Source organism: Podarcis filfolensis (genome assembly GCF_964270895.1).
Source record: "Podarcis filfolensis genome assembly, chromosome: 1".
Taxonomy (NCBI): Eukaryota; Metazoa; Chordata; class Lepidosauria; order Squamata; family Lacertidae; genus Podarcis; species Podarcis filfolensis.
In genome coordinates this window covers 33,053,133-33,068,719 of record NC_139604.1, presented here as the reverse complement: position 1 = coordinate 33,068,719, position 15,587 = coordinate 33,053,133, and the positions used below count along the sequence as shown (strand labels likewise).

At 43.2% G+C, this 15,587-nt stretch overlaps 1 protein-coding gene across 4 annotated transcripts in view; it reads left to right on the top strand.

The window, feature by feature from the left end:
- The first annotated feature begins 3,801 nt into the window (after nucleotides 1-3,801).
- The window catches only part of KCNJ3 (potassium inwardly rectifying channel subfamily J member 3), a 109,042-nt gene continuing 97,256 nt past the window's right edge, over nucleotides 3,802-15,587 (top strand). Inside the window, exons 1-3 of one of the 4 annotated variants that reach the window (XM_083579307.1) lie at nucleotides 3,802-3,902; nucleotides 6,622-7,314; nucleotides 13,476-13,692. In XM_083579307.1, coding sequence (XP_083435433.1) covers nucleotides 6,634-7,314; nucleotides 13,476-13,692 — 898 coding nt within the window. In that variant the 5' untranslated portion in view covers nucleotides 3,802-3,902; nucleotides 6,622-6,633. The other 3 variants (XM_083579306.1, XM_083579308.1, XM_083579305.1) reach the window with 3 other exon arrangements.

Here is a 15,587-nt window from a genome sequence, read left to right as displayed (position 1 = left end):
TTGGAAATACTGACATCTTCAAGCCAATAAGGCGTTTGTTTGTTTTTCCTGTTGTGAAAAATTATCCTCTCCTCCAAGTTTAATTTCACCGAAATGAGTTTATACTACGATAATGTCATTGTTATTGGTGATTATGAGCTTGTTAATTTGCTCAAAGCATATCAACAAAAGAAACTCAGAAACAGAGCTGAAAATTGGAGCAAGCCAGAGTCTTAGCAAGGTCTGCTCAAAAGATCTTTCCAAAACAGCAGTGCTGCTGCAGTCATTACGACAACAATGCAGGGTTACTGATGCATTTCTCAGAATCCTTCTTACAGAAACCAGTTTACCAGCTTTGATCAAGAACAAAACCATCTTGAATAGCAATGTGATTTATTGGGCCCTTTTCCATTTTCTGAAGTAAACCTTTATCTCTCCACAAATCATTCTAATCACAAAGCTATTTTACCACTTTTGTAATCCCTAGCCACTGCCTGAACACAAAGGGAATTATCATTTCATGTAATTTAGGAAAAGAAATATACATGTTCACGATCCATGGGCTAAATACTACATCATATTTTGGATATGTGAAGCCCTCACAGGTGCAATTCCATCTTGAAATCCATCTTTTCTGGTTCAGCTATATGTCAAGAAAAATATTTCTGCCTTAAAAGATTTTGTCCTGTTCTGCTGGCAGTACAGTGCTGTAGAATAAAGTTATTGCTGATAATTCACTTCAGTTGCACATGCTAGAAGTGATTCCATATGTATGCCCTGCTTGTAGGGACACTGCAACACAGATTTAGTCTTAAGGCTATACAAGCAGTTTGCCGTTCTTAAGCATGCATATTGCAGCCCAAGCTGCATTATACTAGGTGAGATATTGGCTGTTCTCAGGAATGCATGTAAATAGAATATTTGTTGCCTGGCCCTACTTAAGTTAAAGTACATTTCCTCAATGAAACATTGAGAGTAATGTAGATTCCAGTAAGTCTGCTTGCAGATTCATAAATCCAGTGCTTTTTTCTGGGGGAAGCAGGGGTACGCATACCCCTAAACATTTTGTGAATCTTTGTACTTTTCTCCATTTACTGTATTTATTTTCCTCAATTTGAACTATAAAATGGTGATTTTATTGAGTCAAAATGAGAGAACCCTAAACAGATTTTTAGGGGGGGAAAGCCCTGCATAAACTTTAAAAAACCCAAATTTCAAATAAAAATATTCTCCAATATTATATAGCATATGAAAATAGGTACAGTTGTCTTATAAGTGAGAGCGTGCTTCATCATAGTGTGGTGGCGGCCCAAAGTGTCACAATAAATGTGATAATGTGTACCCCTGGAAATCCTTGAGTGCGCTTCTGTTAGAGAAGTTATGGTAACCTGTAGCTTTAAGGAACTGATGATTTTGCAAGTTGCCGCCCCCCACCCCATTGGAGCAGAAATACAGCTAATATCTGCATCACAAATATACAGCTGAAAGCTAGAACATCAATTGCTACATGGTGCAAATGGCTACACGTAACACAAGTTCCCAACATGCACATTAATACAATGTAACAGATCACGGTGAGAATCAACGCTGAATCAGCAAAATTGCCAATGCTTATTTGTGCATACGTGACTGGTGAAAACTGAAATGCTTTGTTTGAAACTTTATAAATACCACTGCCTGAACCATTGGGCGGGGTTGCAGTTTTGCAGAACAATTCAACTGTAACCTATTGCTTTGCAATAAACGTTGGATTCCTAACCCCTCAAGCTTCTGGGTTTATTGGCATAAACTCAGGAGATAAGCCATTTTTGGCTTACAACAATAGTGTGATAGGAAGTCCTACTGAGAATGGACCCGCTATCATTAATGAGGTAGATTCGAGTAACAGGTTTCCCTGGCAGAACCTCATGCAAGGAGTGCTGCTAACCCAACAGGGCTTTGCTCCTCTCTTTCCCTGTTTCCCCACCTGAGTGGGTTGGGGGAACCCACAAGACAGTGTATGGGGGTGGTGGTGGGGGGAATTCTTCCGTCAGGCAAGCAGAAATGTTTGTGATGATTGAGTGGGGTCTCCTTAGCGTTACACTGAATTCCACCCACTGGACCTTAGTTACGTCTTTTAACTTATATAGATGGGATCCAACCAACTTCTTATCTCAGTGGACTTTTTGAGTCCACGGCTCCCTTGACCAACTACATTCTTTCTGCGGCACCCCTGCGGGGCTCAGGAGCCCACCCCTTGCCTGAAGAGATGGCAGCCTCTCACACTTTTCTGAACACCCTCCCTTGTGGAGTGTTCCCTCAGCATCCTCTCCTCTCCCCTCAGGCGTTCTCCTGGCGGCTGCTGGCGCCGCCACTCGTCTCTCTGAGCTGCCCCCTTGCCCCAAAGAAAGACACTTCCTCACACTGCCCCACAGGGGCCTGGGAAGCACCCGCTGGCCAGCCCAAGAAGCACCATTTGCCTGGGAAGCTCACCCCTGACCAGCATTCAAGACGCCCCAGGGTGCCACAGCACACTGGTTGAAAACCACTGCCCCAAACCCCTATTGGGGTTTTGGCAGGGAGCATGGGGAGAGGAAGGGGGAGGAGAGTCCTGTTGCAGAAGCCAAAATCTTTGCGCTGACAGAATGAGTTGGTTGGATACAATGGGTCTGCTCCCAGTAGGATTAACATTGGACACTACCAATTGACTCCAATGGCTGACACAAGCCAAGAAAAATGTTTGGAGGGTAACTTTAAGCCTACTATTAAAAAGAAAACAAACAAAACAAAACAAAACCCCTACCATTATACAGTTTGATAGTACAACCCTATGCATTATTTCCATGTGCAAAAATACAGCAAATCCACAAAAAGCAATAAGCTTTTTGACTGGTAGAAGTTGCACACAAATTACTGATGAAACCAAGTGCCGAGCTCACACAGAATGGACACAGATCTGTCTTCATGCAGTGACCTGGGATTTAAACACGGCAGTCATGCCCTCTATTGTTAGAGCCTAATTGTCTGAATTGTGTTGTTAAAGCACCATTAGCTATGCTCTTTGTATTTGTAGACACTGCATATAAACATTTTATCAGTGAAACATCTGCTTGTTTCATTTTTAGGTGCTAAATGAGCATTCAGCTCTTGTTCTGCACAACATGTAAGAACTGAATTTAAATCAGTGATTTGGATACTAAAGCTCTTTATCATGACTTTCCATTTTTAATCTCAAAGAAATGTTATGCAAAACAGTGTGCTGGATGTTGCTTTTTGAAAGAGTACTGTACAGTAGCGATGGGATTTGTTGCTGGTGGTTGCACATGTACATTACTTATTTCTACGCTTCATTTGGTATATTCCACAAATACTCTTCCAAGAAATCTTCCGTTATTATCCCTTCTTACATATAAGTTGTGTCACGTGTTTAACAATGGAATGCAGGGGTTTTAGATTGTATGTGGGCAGAAATATGAGAAATGTAATAAGCACAAGGAATAGATGACAAAGACTGCACAACTTGAGTACACTTATTTGGGAGGAAATTCCCTTGAGTTTCCAGGTAAGCATGCGTAAATAACATTGCAACAAAAAAGACTCCCATTTGGCAGATATCAGAATCATGTAAAGAACCCTCAAAAAGCAGAAGAATTAATAACTGTACGAGATATAAAGAAATACATTTAGGTAAAATATGAAATGTGAACTGAGTTCAGTGACCAATAATTTGTTTTATAATATCATATATGAATATTTTGGCAATGGACTCATTGAATGATCAGAGATTGTTGAATGTGACCAATGGCTATTGTTTCATACCTATACTGTGTTGTATGTTTGTTTAAAACAGACATGTTACCCAAAGGCAAACTGAAGATAAAAAGGGAGAGGCAAAAGTCATCATCTGTTCACTTTTGGGACATTTGAACAGCTTGTGAATTAAGGTAAGTGGAATGAAACAAGCTGGCCTTCTCCTCCTGCTTGGTATAGTGTTAATTTGAAGTGTAGGAGCTTTATCATGGCAGCCTCCCTAGTCACACCCCCAAGTCCATGGTCCTGCTCTCAAGGAGTGTCCAGGAAGGGAGAAAACACTGTTGATCTATTCTCACTCTCTCTCTCAACAGCATGTAATAGGATCAGTATGTCTACAGCAGGCATGGCCAAACTTGGCCCTCCAGCTGTTTTGGGACTACAACTCCCATCACCCCTAGCTAACAGGACCAGTGGTCAGGGAATTGTAGTCCCAAAACAGCTGGAAGGCCAAGTTTGGCCATGCCTCGTCTACAGCCTCATGCAAAGGAACTCCACCTGTTGAAACCCAACCTTTATTTAGAAAGGCAAACTATCTTGCAAAAAAAGTGTAACTATACAAAGTACTAGTGTGAAGTAGAATTCAGCCTCTGCTTGGTATTTTCCTCACATGAATCTGTACCAAACAAACTTGAAAGGCTCATTATTCCTTCATTCAGTTGCCAGAGCAAGGAAAGTCCATTCATTATCCTAGTGATGTTGTCACTCCTACTCTGGGGAGAAAAAACACACACGCAGTGACACCCTTGAGTCTCATGTGCTCTTCCTCCCCAGGATATCGCCACAGAAGTTTCCCTGTACTAAATAGTTTGTGCCCCACAGGGGGAAAGGGGTCTCATCCGTGCTGGCCCCTATTTTCTACCCCAAATTCCCCTTTCTCTGCCTTTCTGGGTGCCGCTCTCACTCTGCCTTCTCTGTTTGGGCCCACAGCAGACTTTAGGGCTAGCATCACCCCTCCTCCATTTGTGCCTTGGTCCCACAGCATCATAATTATAACCCACATTACTATGTGCTTTGTGTCAAGAAAGTCTATTCTAGTTGAGAAGGCGAACATATACGGAACCACTTATCCATGCCCGGGTCTGATGGAGCAGTGCTGCTGCTGCTGCAGTGCTTGAATTTTGCAGCATTTATTTCTTTGATGAAATTAAGGAAGTGGTAGCTTCTGGTGCAATGTTTGCAACAGGCAGAGTGACCAAAAAATAATAATGGGGGGGGAGCAGCTACCCAGAAACTGGCAAGATCTCTCAATATTATTATTATTAGGCAGGATCGGACTTCCACCAGCGGCACCCCCTCAAATCTCTCCATTGGGTGACTCTGCTCTGCATTGGCGAGCGTCTAATCCTTTTCCACTTCAAGCTTCCCCTGTGCACACATTTCGATCTATGCTATTTTTCCCCCTGTAAGTGCCACTGCTCCGCCGTACAAGCTGGCACACACCGGCCTCCTGGGCGACCGCCGCGGCTTCTCTCTCTCTCTCTCTCCCCGGGAGCGAGGTCTGCCCCGGGGGGCGAAGTGGGCGTGTGCGCGCGGGGCAGCGGAGACGGCGCCTCGGGGCCAAAGCCAGGTGGTGGGCGAGGCGAGGGCGCCCAGAGTAGGGTAGGGAGGGGGTAGCCTTTGGCACTCTCGACGCCGCCGCCTCCTTCGGCCCCTCGGCGCGAAATGAAGGGTCCGAGCGGTGCGGGCGGCGGGAAAAGAAGGCAAGGGGCAGGCGGGGCTAAAGCAGAAGGTCTGCAGATGACCGCAGGCAGTAACTCACGCGCGCAGCCAGAGACGTCTTCTCCCACCGCCGCCGCGCCAACTCCCGCCTCCCACCTCCCACGAGCATGAGGAGGGGGAAGAAACCCACGCGAGCCTGAAGGGCGGCTGAGCGAGAGAGCAACGTGGATTGATCCATTCGCTTAGTACTGAGCGGGTGGAAGGGAGGGGGAAGGCGAAAAAGCAGCCTCGAGAGGGGAAGGAATCTCTCTCTCTACGCCACCCCCCCCCTCTTTTTTAATGTTATTTTTACACGCAGCTCCTTCGGCGGCGAAAAAGCCGTAGGAATGGGTGGCAGCAGAGCCGCGGCTGCTGCGCCCCAGTTGGTGGCAAGGCGCCGCTGAGGGACTCTTCTTCTTCTTCTCCTTCTCTCTCCCTCGGGGACGCACGCCATACGCGGCGCGCACCCACAGAGCAACTCCTCAGGCGCGACGAGGCAGCTCGCTCTCGGGGTGCTTTTTGTCGTCCCCCCCCCCCCCGCTTCTGAGGGAAGGAAGGACGGCAAGAGGAGGAGGAGGCTGGTGGGGAAGAAGAGGACCTGCCCAGAGATGCCTTTGTGCCCGCGAGAGGCGAGGAAAGGGCGCCAAAAAGCGGCCGCCCGCCTGGCGGACTGCGGCTAGTTTGCGCCGAATCCGCCGCCTCTCTTCTCGCCTCCCCCCCCCCCACCCGCGCAACTTCCAGGAGCGGATTAGGAAGAGGAGGACGATGCCCGATTGAGCTGCCTGCTGCTGGAAGGTAAAAAGATAAGGTGATTGATGGTGATAGACCTGCTCCTCCTGTACGTGGCGGGGTCCTGCTGGGTTTGAGTTGGGGAAGGAAGAGTTGATTTCTCCCCCCCCCCCAAAAAGGGAGACGGGGTGGCTGGGGTGGGGAGGGGGAAGAAAGAAGGTGGTCCAAAAGAGCAAATGGGTTTGTGTGTGTTGGAAACAAGGGGAGGGAAACAAAAGTAACAGCGGAGAGGAGAAGAGGAAGGTTGTAGAAGAGAATAGAGGGAAGGGTGAAGCAGTCCTACCAAGTCCTTCCACCTTCTTTCTTTCTCTCCTCCCTCCCCCCCCCCAACCCTACAAACTGCGGATTGGCAACGCTGGCCAGCCTGGGTGTATTATGTCTGCACTGCGAAGGAAATTTGGGGACGACTACCAGGTAGTGACCACCTCGTCCAGTGGCTCCGGCTTCCACCAGCAGCAGGCGCCGGCGCACAAGAAGAAGCGCCAGCGGTTTGTGGACAAGAACGGCCGGTGCAACGTTCAGCATGGCAACCTGGGCAGCGAGACGAGCCGCTACCTGTCGGACCTGTTCACCACCTTGGTGGACCTCAAGTGGCGCTGGAACCTCTTCATCTTCATCCTCACCTACACGGTGGCCTGGCTTTTCATGGCCTCCATGTGGTGGGTCATTGCCTACATGCGAGGTGACTTGAACAAAGCCCATGACGAGAAGTACACTCCTTGCGTGGCCAACGTCTACAACTTCCCCTCCGCCTTCCTCTTCTTCATAGAGACAGAGGCCACCATTGGTTATGGCTACCGATACATTACGGACAAATGTCCGGAGGGCATCATCCTTTTCCTGTTTCAGTCCATCCTGGGTTCCATTGTGGATGCATTTCTCATTGGCTGCATGTTCATCAAGATGTCCCAACCTAAGAAAAGGGCAGAGACGCTGATGTTCAGTGAACATGCTGCCATCTCCATGAGAGATGGCAAGCTCACCCTCATGTTCAGGGTGGGCAACCTCCGCAACAGTCACATGGTCTCTGCACAGATCCGCTGCAAACTCCTCAAAGTAAGTTCAAGGCTCTCTTTCTTGTCATCTGTGCTAACCACACATGCATGTTCCTCTCTGTGTTTCACCTTTTTTCCAAGTTTGCACTCTACACCTTTCTTCATTAAACAAGATTTCATTGGAGCATTCATGCCTCCCTTTTTGCCTTTTGCTCACCCCTTACAGTGTCTCCTTTGCCTCCATGCAGTCTTCTGTACTTTTCAGTTTGCTGGATCTGCTTTGCTTTTTCATTAGAACCTCAAGGTCTACCAACCAGAGTCAGGTGCTGAGACATATAGTTTAAAGAAAAGAACAGGGTGCCTCTGCCCATATCATTTTGAGCCTTGAAATTTGTTTTCAGTACCAGAGCTCCTAGTCATTTCAGACAGAAGCCCATTCCTCAATAGTTTTCTTCATTTAAGCTGCTTAATTTTGGTGGGGAAAGTCATTTTGTTGCTGCTGTCAAGCAATGAGAGTAAGAAACTTTTGCAATCAGATTTCAAATCTACTAGCAGATCCCGATCAATCTACTTTCTGCCCCCCCCCCCCCCGGAGATCTCTCGGCACTTCCCTTCCTTGGTTTTCCAGCTCTAGTGCAGTTGCATTGTCATTTCTCATCAGTTCTCTTCCACGAATATCCCCTGCCTGTCTGTGGTTCCTTCCACCATGTAGTCCCTATAGCACTGTCTCTCATTCCCCTTTAAAAAAGCATGAATTCCTTCATATCTTCCCCAGTTCTCAGGGTGTACCCCCTTTCCACAGTCAAATTCCAAAAAACTGGAATTAACAATAAACTCTCTGAGACATCCAGCCTTTAAATCAATACTTTCTCCTACCCTCTTCTTTTTGTAGTACTGTGTGAAACAGTCCACTAGCATGTTACATCTTTAAAATCCTTTAAATTCATCAAACCACCTGTTCTTATAAGTAAAATGGAAAGATGGTTGCTCTCTGGAGCTTAATAGAACAATATGTTTTTCAGAGTTCAGTCCTTCAATTGAAAATATTGATCACCCCCACATCATAAAGGTCAACTGAGTTCAGTGGAGGTTTCACTTTAGGAGTATGAGTGACAGATAGTGATGTCATATATACCTTTGAAGGACTCATTTTTTTTACATCCAGAATATTGCTTTGCCTCTGTCTTAAGACTGATCAGATAAACAGAATCCACAATCTAGAGTCGCTCCAATAGCCTCAGGTCAAAATAATATTCTCCACCGGCCACATCTATGTACACAGTTAGCTTGCTTAAATGTATATCATGTGATTTGAATATTCTAAAGCACCATATAGATGCATTATCATCACTGTCCTTGGGGGCCTGTGTACAGGAGTATAGCTACAGCCTTTTAAATACCCAGTTAAAATACTGTCTGTACTGTACATGGTTATATAATATCAAATAAGGGCAGTTCATGCCACCGAGGCTTTGTGAGAAGCAATGCTGCCTATCTCCTAATTGTTGGGACTGCTCTATAAGCTCTCATGCTCCTCCCTTCCCTTTGTGCATGAGGGATAATAGTTCTTCCTTCCTTTCCATTTTGGAGTTAACTACAGTTGGTGTTACACCTGTTGTGGCATTTTTACTATCCTGAATTAGTGCCAAACCTCATTTTGCAGTCGTGATTAGAGGCAGGTTTGCAAACTGTTTGGGCTAACTATGGCTAGAGTGAATACTGGTGGAGAAATGAATGCAAAGCTTAGTGTGAAGGAGATAAAAAATAGATTAATGATGAAAGACTATTGTGACAATAAAACAGAGAGCTCTTTGCTGAGAGGGACATGCTCTTCTCTGGTTTTGTAATTTTTGAAGGCTGCTGTAACAAAAAATTTTTTTCCCATTCTGCTAGATTTTTTTCCAAACACTCTTTCAAGACTTTGTGGTAGAGGCTTAATGGGTCTGACAGTCTTATTGCATTTTAAGTTTATGGAGATAACACTGACTTCACTGGGACTCTCATTGTGGGTACTAGTGTCACTCATGAATGGAGATTGTGAAGAGAAAGTTCCATATAGGTTTGAGTAGGTTGCCCACATTGCTTTTTAGCACTGTGGGCTAGATGGGACTTTTATTAATAGTAATTAAATCCAGACCCCTGAACATCAATACAACATCTCAAGAGTGAAGAAATTCAAAACATTAAGAAAGAGGTCAACAATAGTTAAACATTTGTGCGCTCAAGGAGTCACTGGTTCGATGAAACTTTTAGTGACACGCCTAGTTCTTAATTGATTGAATAATGAAAATTAAATTATAATAAATTTAGGAAATTGGACCATGACATAGCATACCCCAAGCTATTGTTTATTAAAAGATGACGCGAAGCTACCCATAGCTGCATTAGGATAAAATTCATAACTGTGATAAAAAATGCATGAAGAACTATTGCAGCTTTTCCTACCAAGACATACTTAAAAAAACCAATCTGGAAATTTCCACTAATAAGCATTGTAGTCACAACTTTCCAGCTTCCATGTAGAGAAGTAGCTTTTTATCAGTAATGTAAATCAGTAAACTAAATTGCAGGTTCAGTATCCTCATTAGTATTTGTCTAGAGGGCACCGACATATACCACAGAATGGACTTTCATTATTAGGCTGTAATAACCAATTATGAAGTACAGATGATGGAATTTAGCACAACCCTGCATTTAAATTAATTATTTCCCCGAGTTCTGATTTGCGTCGCACAGCAATTACCATGCTGATTGATACATTATGAAGTTGCTCCTTTCTATAACATTGAGATGTCTCTGCATATGATTTACTAGACAGCTGAAGCAGCTTTTTAGAGTTAGACAGTCGCTCAGAAAATGCGATCAACTTTATAGGAGGGAATCATACTTCGCAGCTACATAGCTGCATAGTGTACGCTTGTCCAGTGAGTAGATTTGTTTCAGAATATCTTTAAGAATATAGTCATTTTAACTCTTCTGCTATCATGTGTGGGTGGGGGGAAAAGGGATTTAGACCAAAAGCATTAAGAATTTAATGTTGTATTTTAAATGTGTACAATATCTATCTATCTTTCGTAGTATATGCTGTGCCCGTTAACACAGAACGATAGTTGCACAGATGTCATGCTTCTGTGTGAAAGCTGAATTGCTGAACAGCCCCAAGAAAAGAAAATGGTAAATTGTGGATGACATACTTTAGGGTGGAGTAAAGAATTTGCTTAAGAAGCATCACAGCAAATTCAATAAAGTGAAATCTAGATCCAGTGTCAAAGTGGCAGATACCTTTCCCCCCATCTCTTGACTACAGAGAGCAAAGTGATATATGTTTGTTGAAAATAATTGGATGTTGAACAAATTAGGATTTGAAGGACATCATATTTGGAAAAGTTAGCATAGAATATACATCTATTTTACAAGTATGAGATCTCAAAGGAACCCAGTCAATCACCTTAATGTTCAGTTCATACTCTCTCTCTCTTTTTTTTTAATAAAGAAAACACTGTCATGTTGGTGAAGCAAGGTTCAGAAAACATGAATCACAGTGAATGGCACCTTAATTTGGGTGGTATAGTTTGTGAAGCTAGGTATTAACAGCAGATGAAGAGAGAGATTCACCCTAAAGGGCCTGAGTTAGAAAGTAAACTGTATCATATCATAGCTGTCAACTTTTCCCTTTTCTTGCGAGGAATCCTATTCGGAATAAGAGAATGTCCCTTAAAAAAAGGAAAACGTTGACAGCTATGAATTGCATACAGGGAGATGGAGCATTGCAGTGGAGTTAGTTCTTTTTTATTCTAAAACATATTTATGTGTTCTAAAATTTATACCCAATCAGCAATTCAGGAATGGCTTTAATTGGTGGGTTCTCTTATTCACACCCTTGTGAAATAAATAGGGCCAGGCAAGGATACTGCAATGTTCACACGCTGTTGTCTTTCAATTTGGTGGGGTTTCCTTTGAAGTTAAGGAAACAATGTGGAAAGAAAGAAATTAAGTCCCCCCCCCTATTTAATGAAAATAGTTGGGTTGTATCCAAATATGTCAGATTCAGAGTATGACAGAGCAGTCCTAAGTTCCCCATTTCTGCTTCCTCATGGATAGGTTGCTGGGAGCAGGTGGATTGGGCCAGATCCCTGTGCCTGCTCTAGTCTGGCATAATGATCAGGCCCACATTGGCTGTGAGAGCCATTCAGGATCCAGTGGTAGGGATTTCTGCGCTGCATCTAAACCCTTTTGCAGCCTGGCATATGGATGGTGGTGGTTCAATTGCAGCCTTTTCCATGCACCATTGATTTTAGTGGAACAACTCTGAGTGTGACTTAGCCCAATACAACCCCATGTATTTGATCAGCTGATATGAACTGCAAGCAACTCCTCATTTACATTGAGGTTTCACGGTACTGTACCCATAACTGGGATGTGCTAAAGCCCACCCTTTTCTGCCCCTGCCTTGCAGCTTCGAAAATGGTGCATGCGCCAGTGGTCATGCGTGTTTCAATCACACATGGGGAGTTGCCTGTAGTTTTAGAGCTACATTATTTCAAGCATAGCAGTATGTTTGGCCAAAAGCATGGGTCAGCAAACTTTTTCAGCAGGGGGCCGGTCCACTGTCCCTCAGACCTTGTGGGGGGCTGGACTATATTTGGGGGGGGGAATGAACGAATTCCTATGCCCCACAAATAACCTAGAGATGCATTTTAAATAAAAGGACACATTCTACTCATGTAAAAACACGCTGATTCCCAGACCGTCCACAGGCCACATTTAGAAGGCGATTGGGCTGCCTACCCATGGCCGAAAGCATCTGCCTAATTAATAATGTCTGCTTATACTGCTGCATGTTAAGTGTAGTTTATGTCCAAGAAAGGGTAGCAAATGTTTCTGAATACAGTTGCTGCCTGATAGCACTAGATGCCGGAAGAAATAGAAGCAATATTGGAATGAATAGAAACATTCACAAGGATAGAAAGTGTGGCATGTGGTGGATAGAGTATTTCCTCAGGGTTCAACTTCTCACTGTATCATAGTCACTGAATATTCTTAGGCATTTCAACAACTTTCAGCCTAACTTATTCACAACATTATAGTGAGAATAACATGGTGTAGCACCATGTAAAGCATGCCACGTCCTTTAAAAAAAAAGACAAATTAATATAATAATTGAATATAAAAAGAACTGAAAGAAAACGGACAACAAGTTCTTAGTCTGAATAACTTCAGATATTGGTCAAGGGTCCTAAGAAGTCCTTCAGCACACACCCTCAAATAATGATACTAAAAATAAACAAAGGTAGATGCATCCAGCTATACCCATTCTAGACTGTTTCCCTTACCAAACTAATGTTCATCTTCCAAGTATCTCTTGTGGTCTTCTGGTTCTTTCCTGCCCAACCGTACTATCTAACCCTTTTTTAGGGTCTCAGGCCTTTCTCTCTCTTGCAGTTCTTCAATTTTCTGATTCCAGGACTAATTTTCCCTATTTCCTTATCTTCTAGTTTGACAGTATTTTTATTTTTCCTGCCAACATTTAAGGGATGTTGCCAATCAGAAAGGAAATAGTTTCTATTTCCCATTAACTGCAAGGTTCCTAGGTTGTGAAGCCTTGACCCTTCTTTGCAAAGCGTCCACCAGCAAACTTTTGACCTTCCTGTGCTCTACTTCCCCTCTGAACTTTTAACTCTCCTGTGGTAGAGAGCACCTGAAGCAAGAAGGAACCGTTTCATAGCAACCAAATAGAACACGAAATGGTGGAACAGTTTCATTCAGTCACACACTGACACAAATGTTCAAGATCCAGAACCACTCAAGGAATCCTCCCCAGTAATGCAGATACTGGGCTGGTTCATACAGAAATGCAGAAAAAAATGCTATTGATTCTTGTCCTACAGTGACACAACTAAAAAGGATGTACACACTTTTCTTTCGCTTGTTTTAGCAACCACATTATGACACCCAACAATTCTCCAAAGCTCATGAGCTGCTGAACGTTTAATTATAGTAAGATGTATTTATAAATAATTCATGCATGTTCTGTAATGTTTGGCTCCTTCCCTCCTCCCTTTAAAAACAGCATTTCTGCATGATCTTTTTGTTTGGATTTTCTCTCGGATGATTGATAGCGGAAATTGTTGGCAAGGATGTGACTTGCTGTCACTCTCTTTAAACTCACTGTATTAGCTTGTGATTTCTCTCTCTCTCTTTCTTTCTTCATGTTTTATATAGTCTCGGCAAACGCCTGAGGGTGAATTTCTCCCCCTCGATCAACTTGAACTGGATGTAGGTTTTAGCACAGGGGCAGACCAACTTTTTCTTGTTTCGCCACTTACAATCTGCCATGTGATAGATTCCAAAAGCCCCTTCTATGACCTTTCTCAACGAAGCATGCAGACGGAACAATTTGAGATTGTTGTCATCCTAGAGGGCATCGTGGAAACAACTGGTGAGTACAGTGATCTCAAAGTCGTTCAAACGACATGTTTGTGTTTAGTTTCAAATATTATTCCTTCCTACCTTGGGACTAAAGACAAATAAAACAAAAAGTTATTTCTTAATGTTGATATTGCATTAACACACAGTAGGTTGTACATGAGTAACTGAGTTGACGCTTGGGATTTGCTTTGCCTGCCTCCCCAAATCCTAGACATAGTATGATAATAGGTTCCTGATAGATCTGTCCTGGGCAGGTGAGGGGAATTCATAGGAATTCTAATTCCAGTATTTTTGTGTGCAGTCCTCCATATTCCAGAAACACTCCTATGGAGACTTCAGATCAGAATACAGATTACAAAACCACAAATATAGATCAGAGCTGATTTGTAGTTGTGCAGAGGTTGTAGAATCAAGCCCCACCTTTTTATTAATTAGGGATTTTGTTGCTGCTACAAGTGAGGAGTCCCAGGTTGTGGTCCTCTGAGTGTTTAAAATGTTGTATTGTATTTTAAATCTGTTTTTAGAAACTTGTGTTCAGATGGTTTTATTGTACTGTAACCTGCTCTGGTGTCATATGATGAAAGGTGGACTAGGCTTTTTCTTGCAAGTAATTAATTAGCCTCACTTTGTGAAATTTGGCTGGAGGATGTAAGAAATACATCCTCTGCATTCACTGTAGCAGATATGGATTAATTTTTGGGTACGCGTACAACCTTCAAATTATCTGCAGTGGTTAGCTCTGGATTTCCTTACACCAACCTTGCATAGAGCAAAGGAGTGGGTTCCAGTGCTAGACAAAGTTTATGCAAAGCATATTACTACAGATGTGTGCTTATTCCTCCAAGCTATATCCTGCTCTGATCAAGGGGAGCAGTTTAGAGCCTGTTAGTGCTTCTTACCCTCTGGTTGGTCTATTCCCACTTGCTTCCTAGTGTGTCAAATATGTTTATGCTAGTGCAGCAAATGAGCTCCTCCAGTTATTCTGTGTGTTTTGTTTCAGTCGAAATCCAGAGCTGTGAGGGCCACACCAGTTCCGCTTACTTTGGTGGGTTAGGATGTTGCTTGTTTTGTATCTCTGTTCACCTTTTGATAGTAGGATAAAACAATTGTAGTGGAAATGAAAGGTGAAACAGCTGGAGCTCAGAAAACTTATTGGTATGGTTATTAGCAATTGTAGCTGGAGAATTGAAGTTGAGTGTAGAATCAAAGGCAGCTAATAATAAATCTAATGGAGAAAGGGATGGTGCTGTAAGTTGACAGAGATGAAAACAGAAACTGATTTCATTCAGAAGACGTATACATCGGGTTTCTGTGCTACAGATTGATTTTATTGAATATGTTTCAGATAAGAGAAATGGCAAGTGATATATAGGTAAGGAAGCTAAATTCAAATTACAATGCGGGTTCATTCAGTGTACATTCATTAAACCAAGAAGGTTCGGAAAGTTAATTTTAGCAGTAAATATAGTAGGCATTCTGATACCTTGATGAACTGCTTGCCCCAGAATAGTCGTGAGCTTTGCCATTTCCTTCCTTTGAGCGTGGAGACCAGGCATCCTTTAAATGTCTTGACAATCATAGCATTTAACAGTTGCAGTTGTCACCAAGGAAATCCTGATTTATAGTCATGAATATTGTTGGGCAGTTCCAAGGTGGAAGTGGCTGTCACTCTATTGAGCCACATCTCGGAGTGGACCTGGTATGGATATGAAAACATCGTGAAACAGTGTTTGTAAGCCTATACAGGTACACACTTTCCTGGTAATAAACACCTATGAAATGTGGGCTTTTTCTGATTGTACACATATAGGATTTCACTCTTTAGTTTGCGTAGCAAAGCAACCTAAACCAGATTGTAAAAAACAAGTTAGTAGAAGACAATGTTGGAGAAGAGTAGTAAATTTC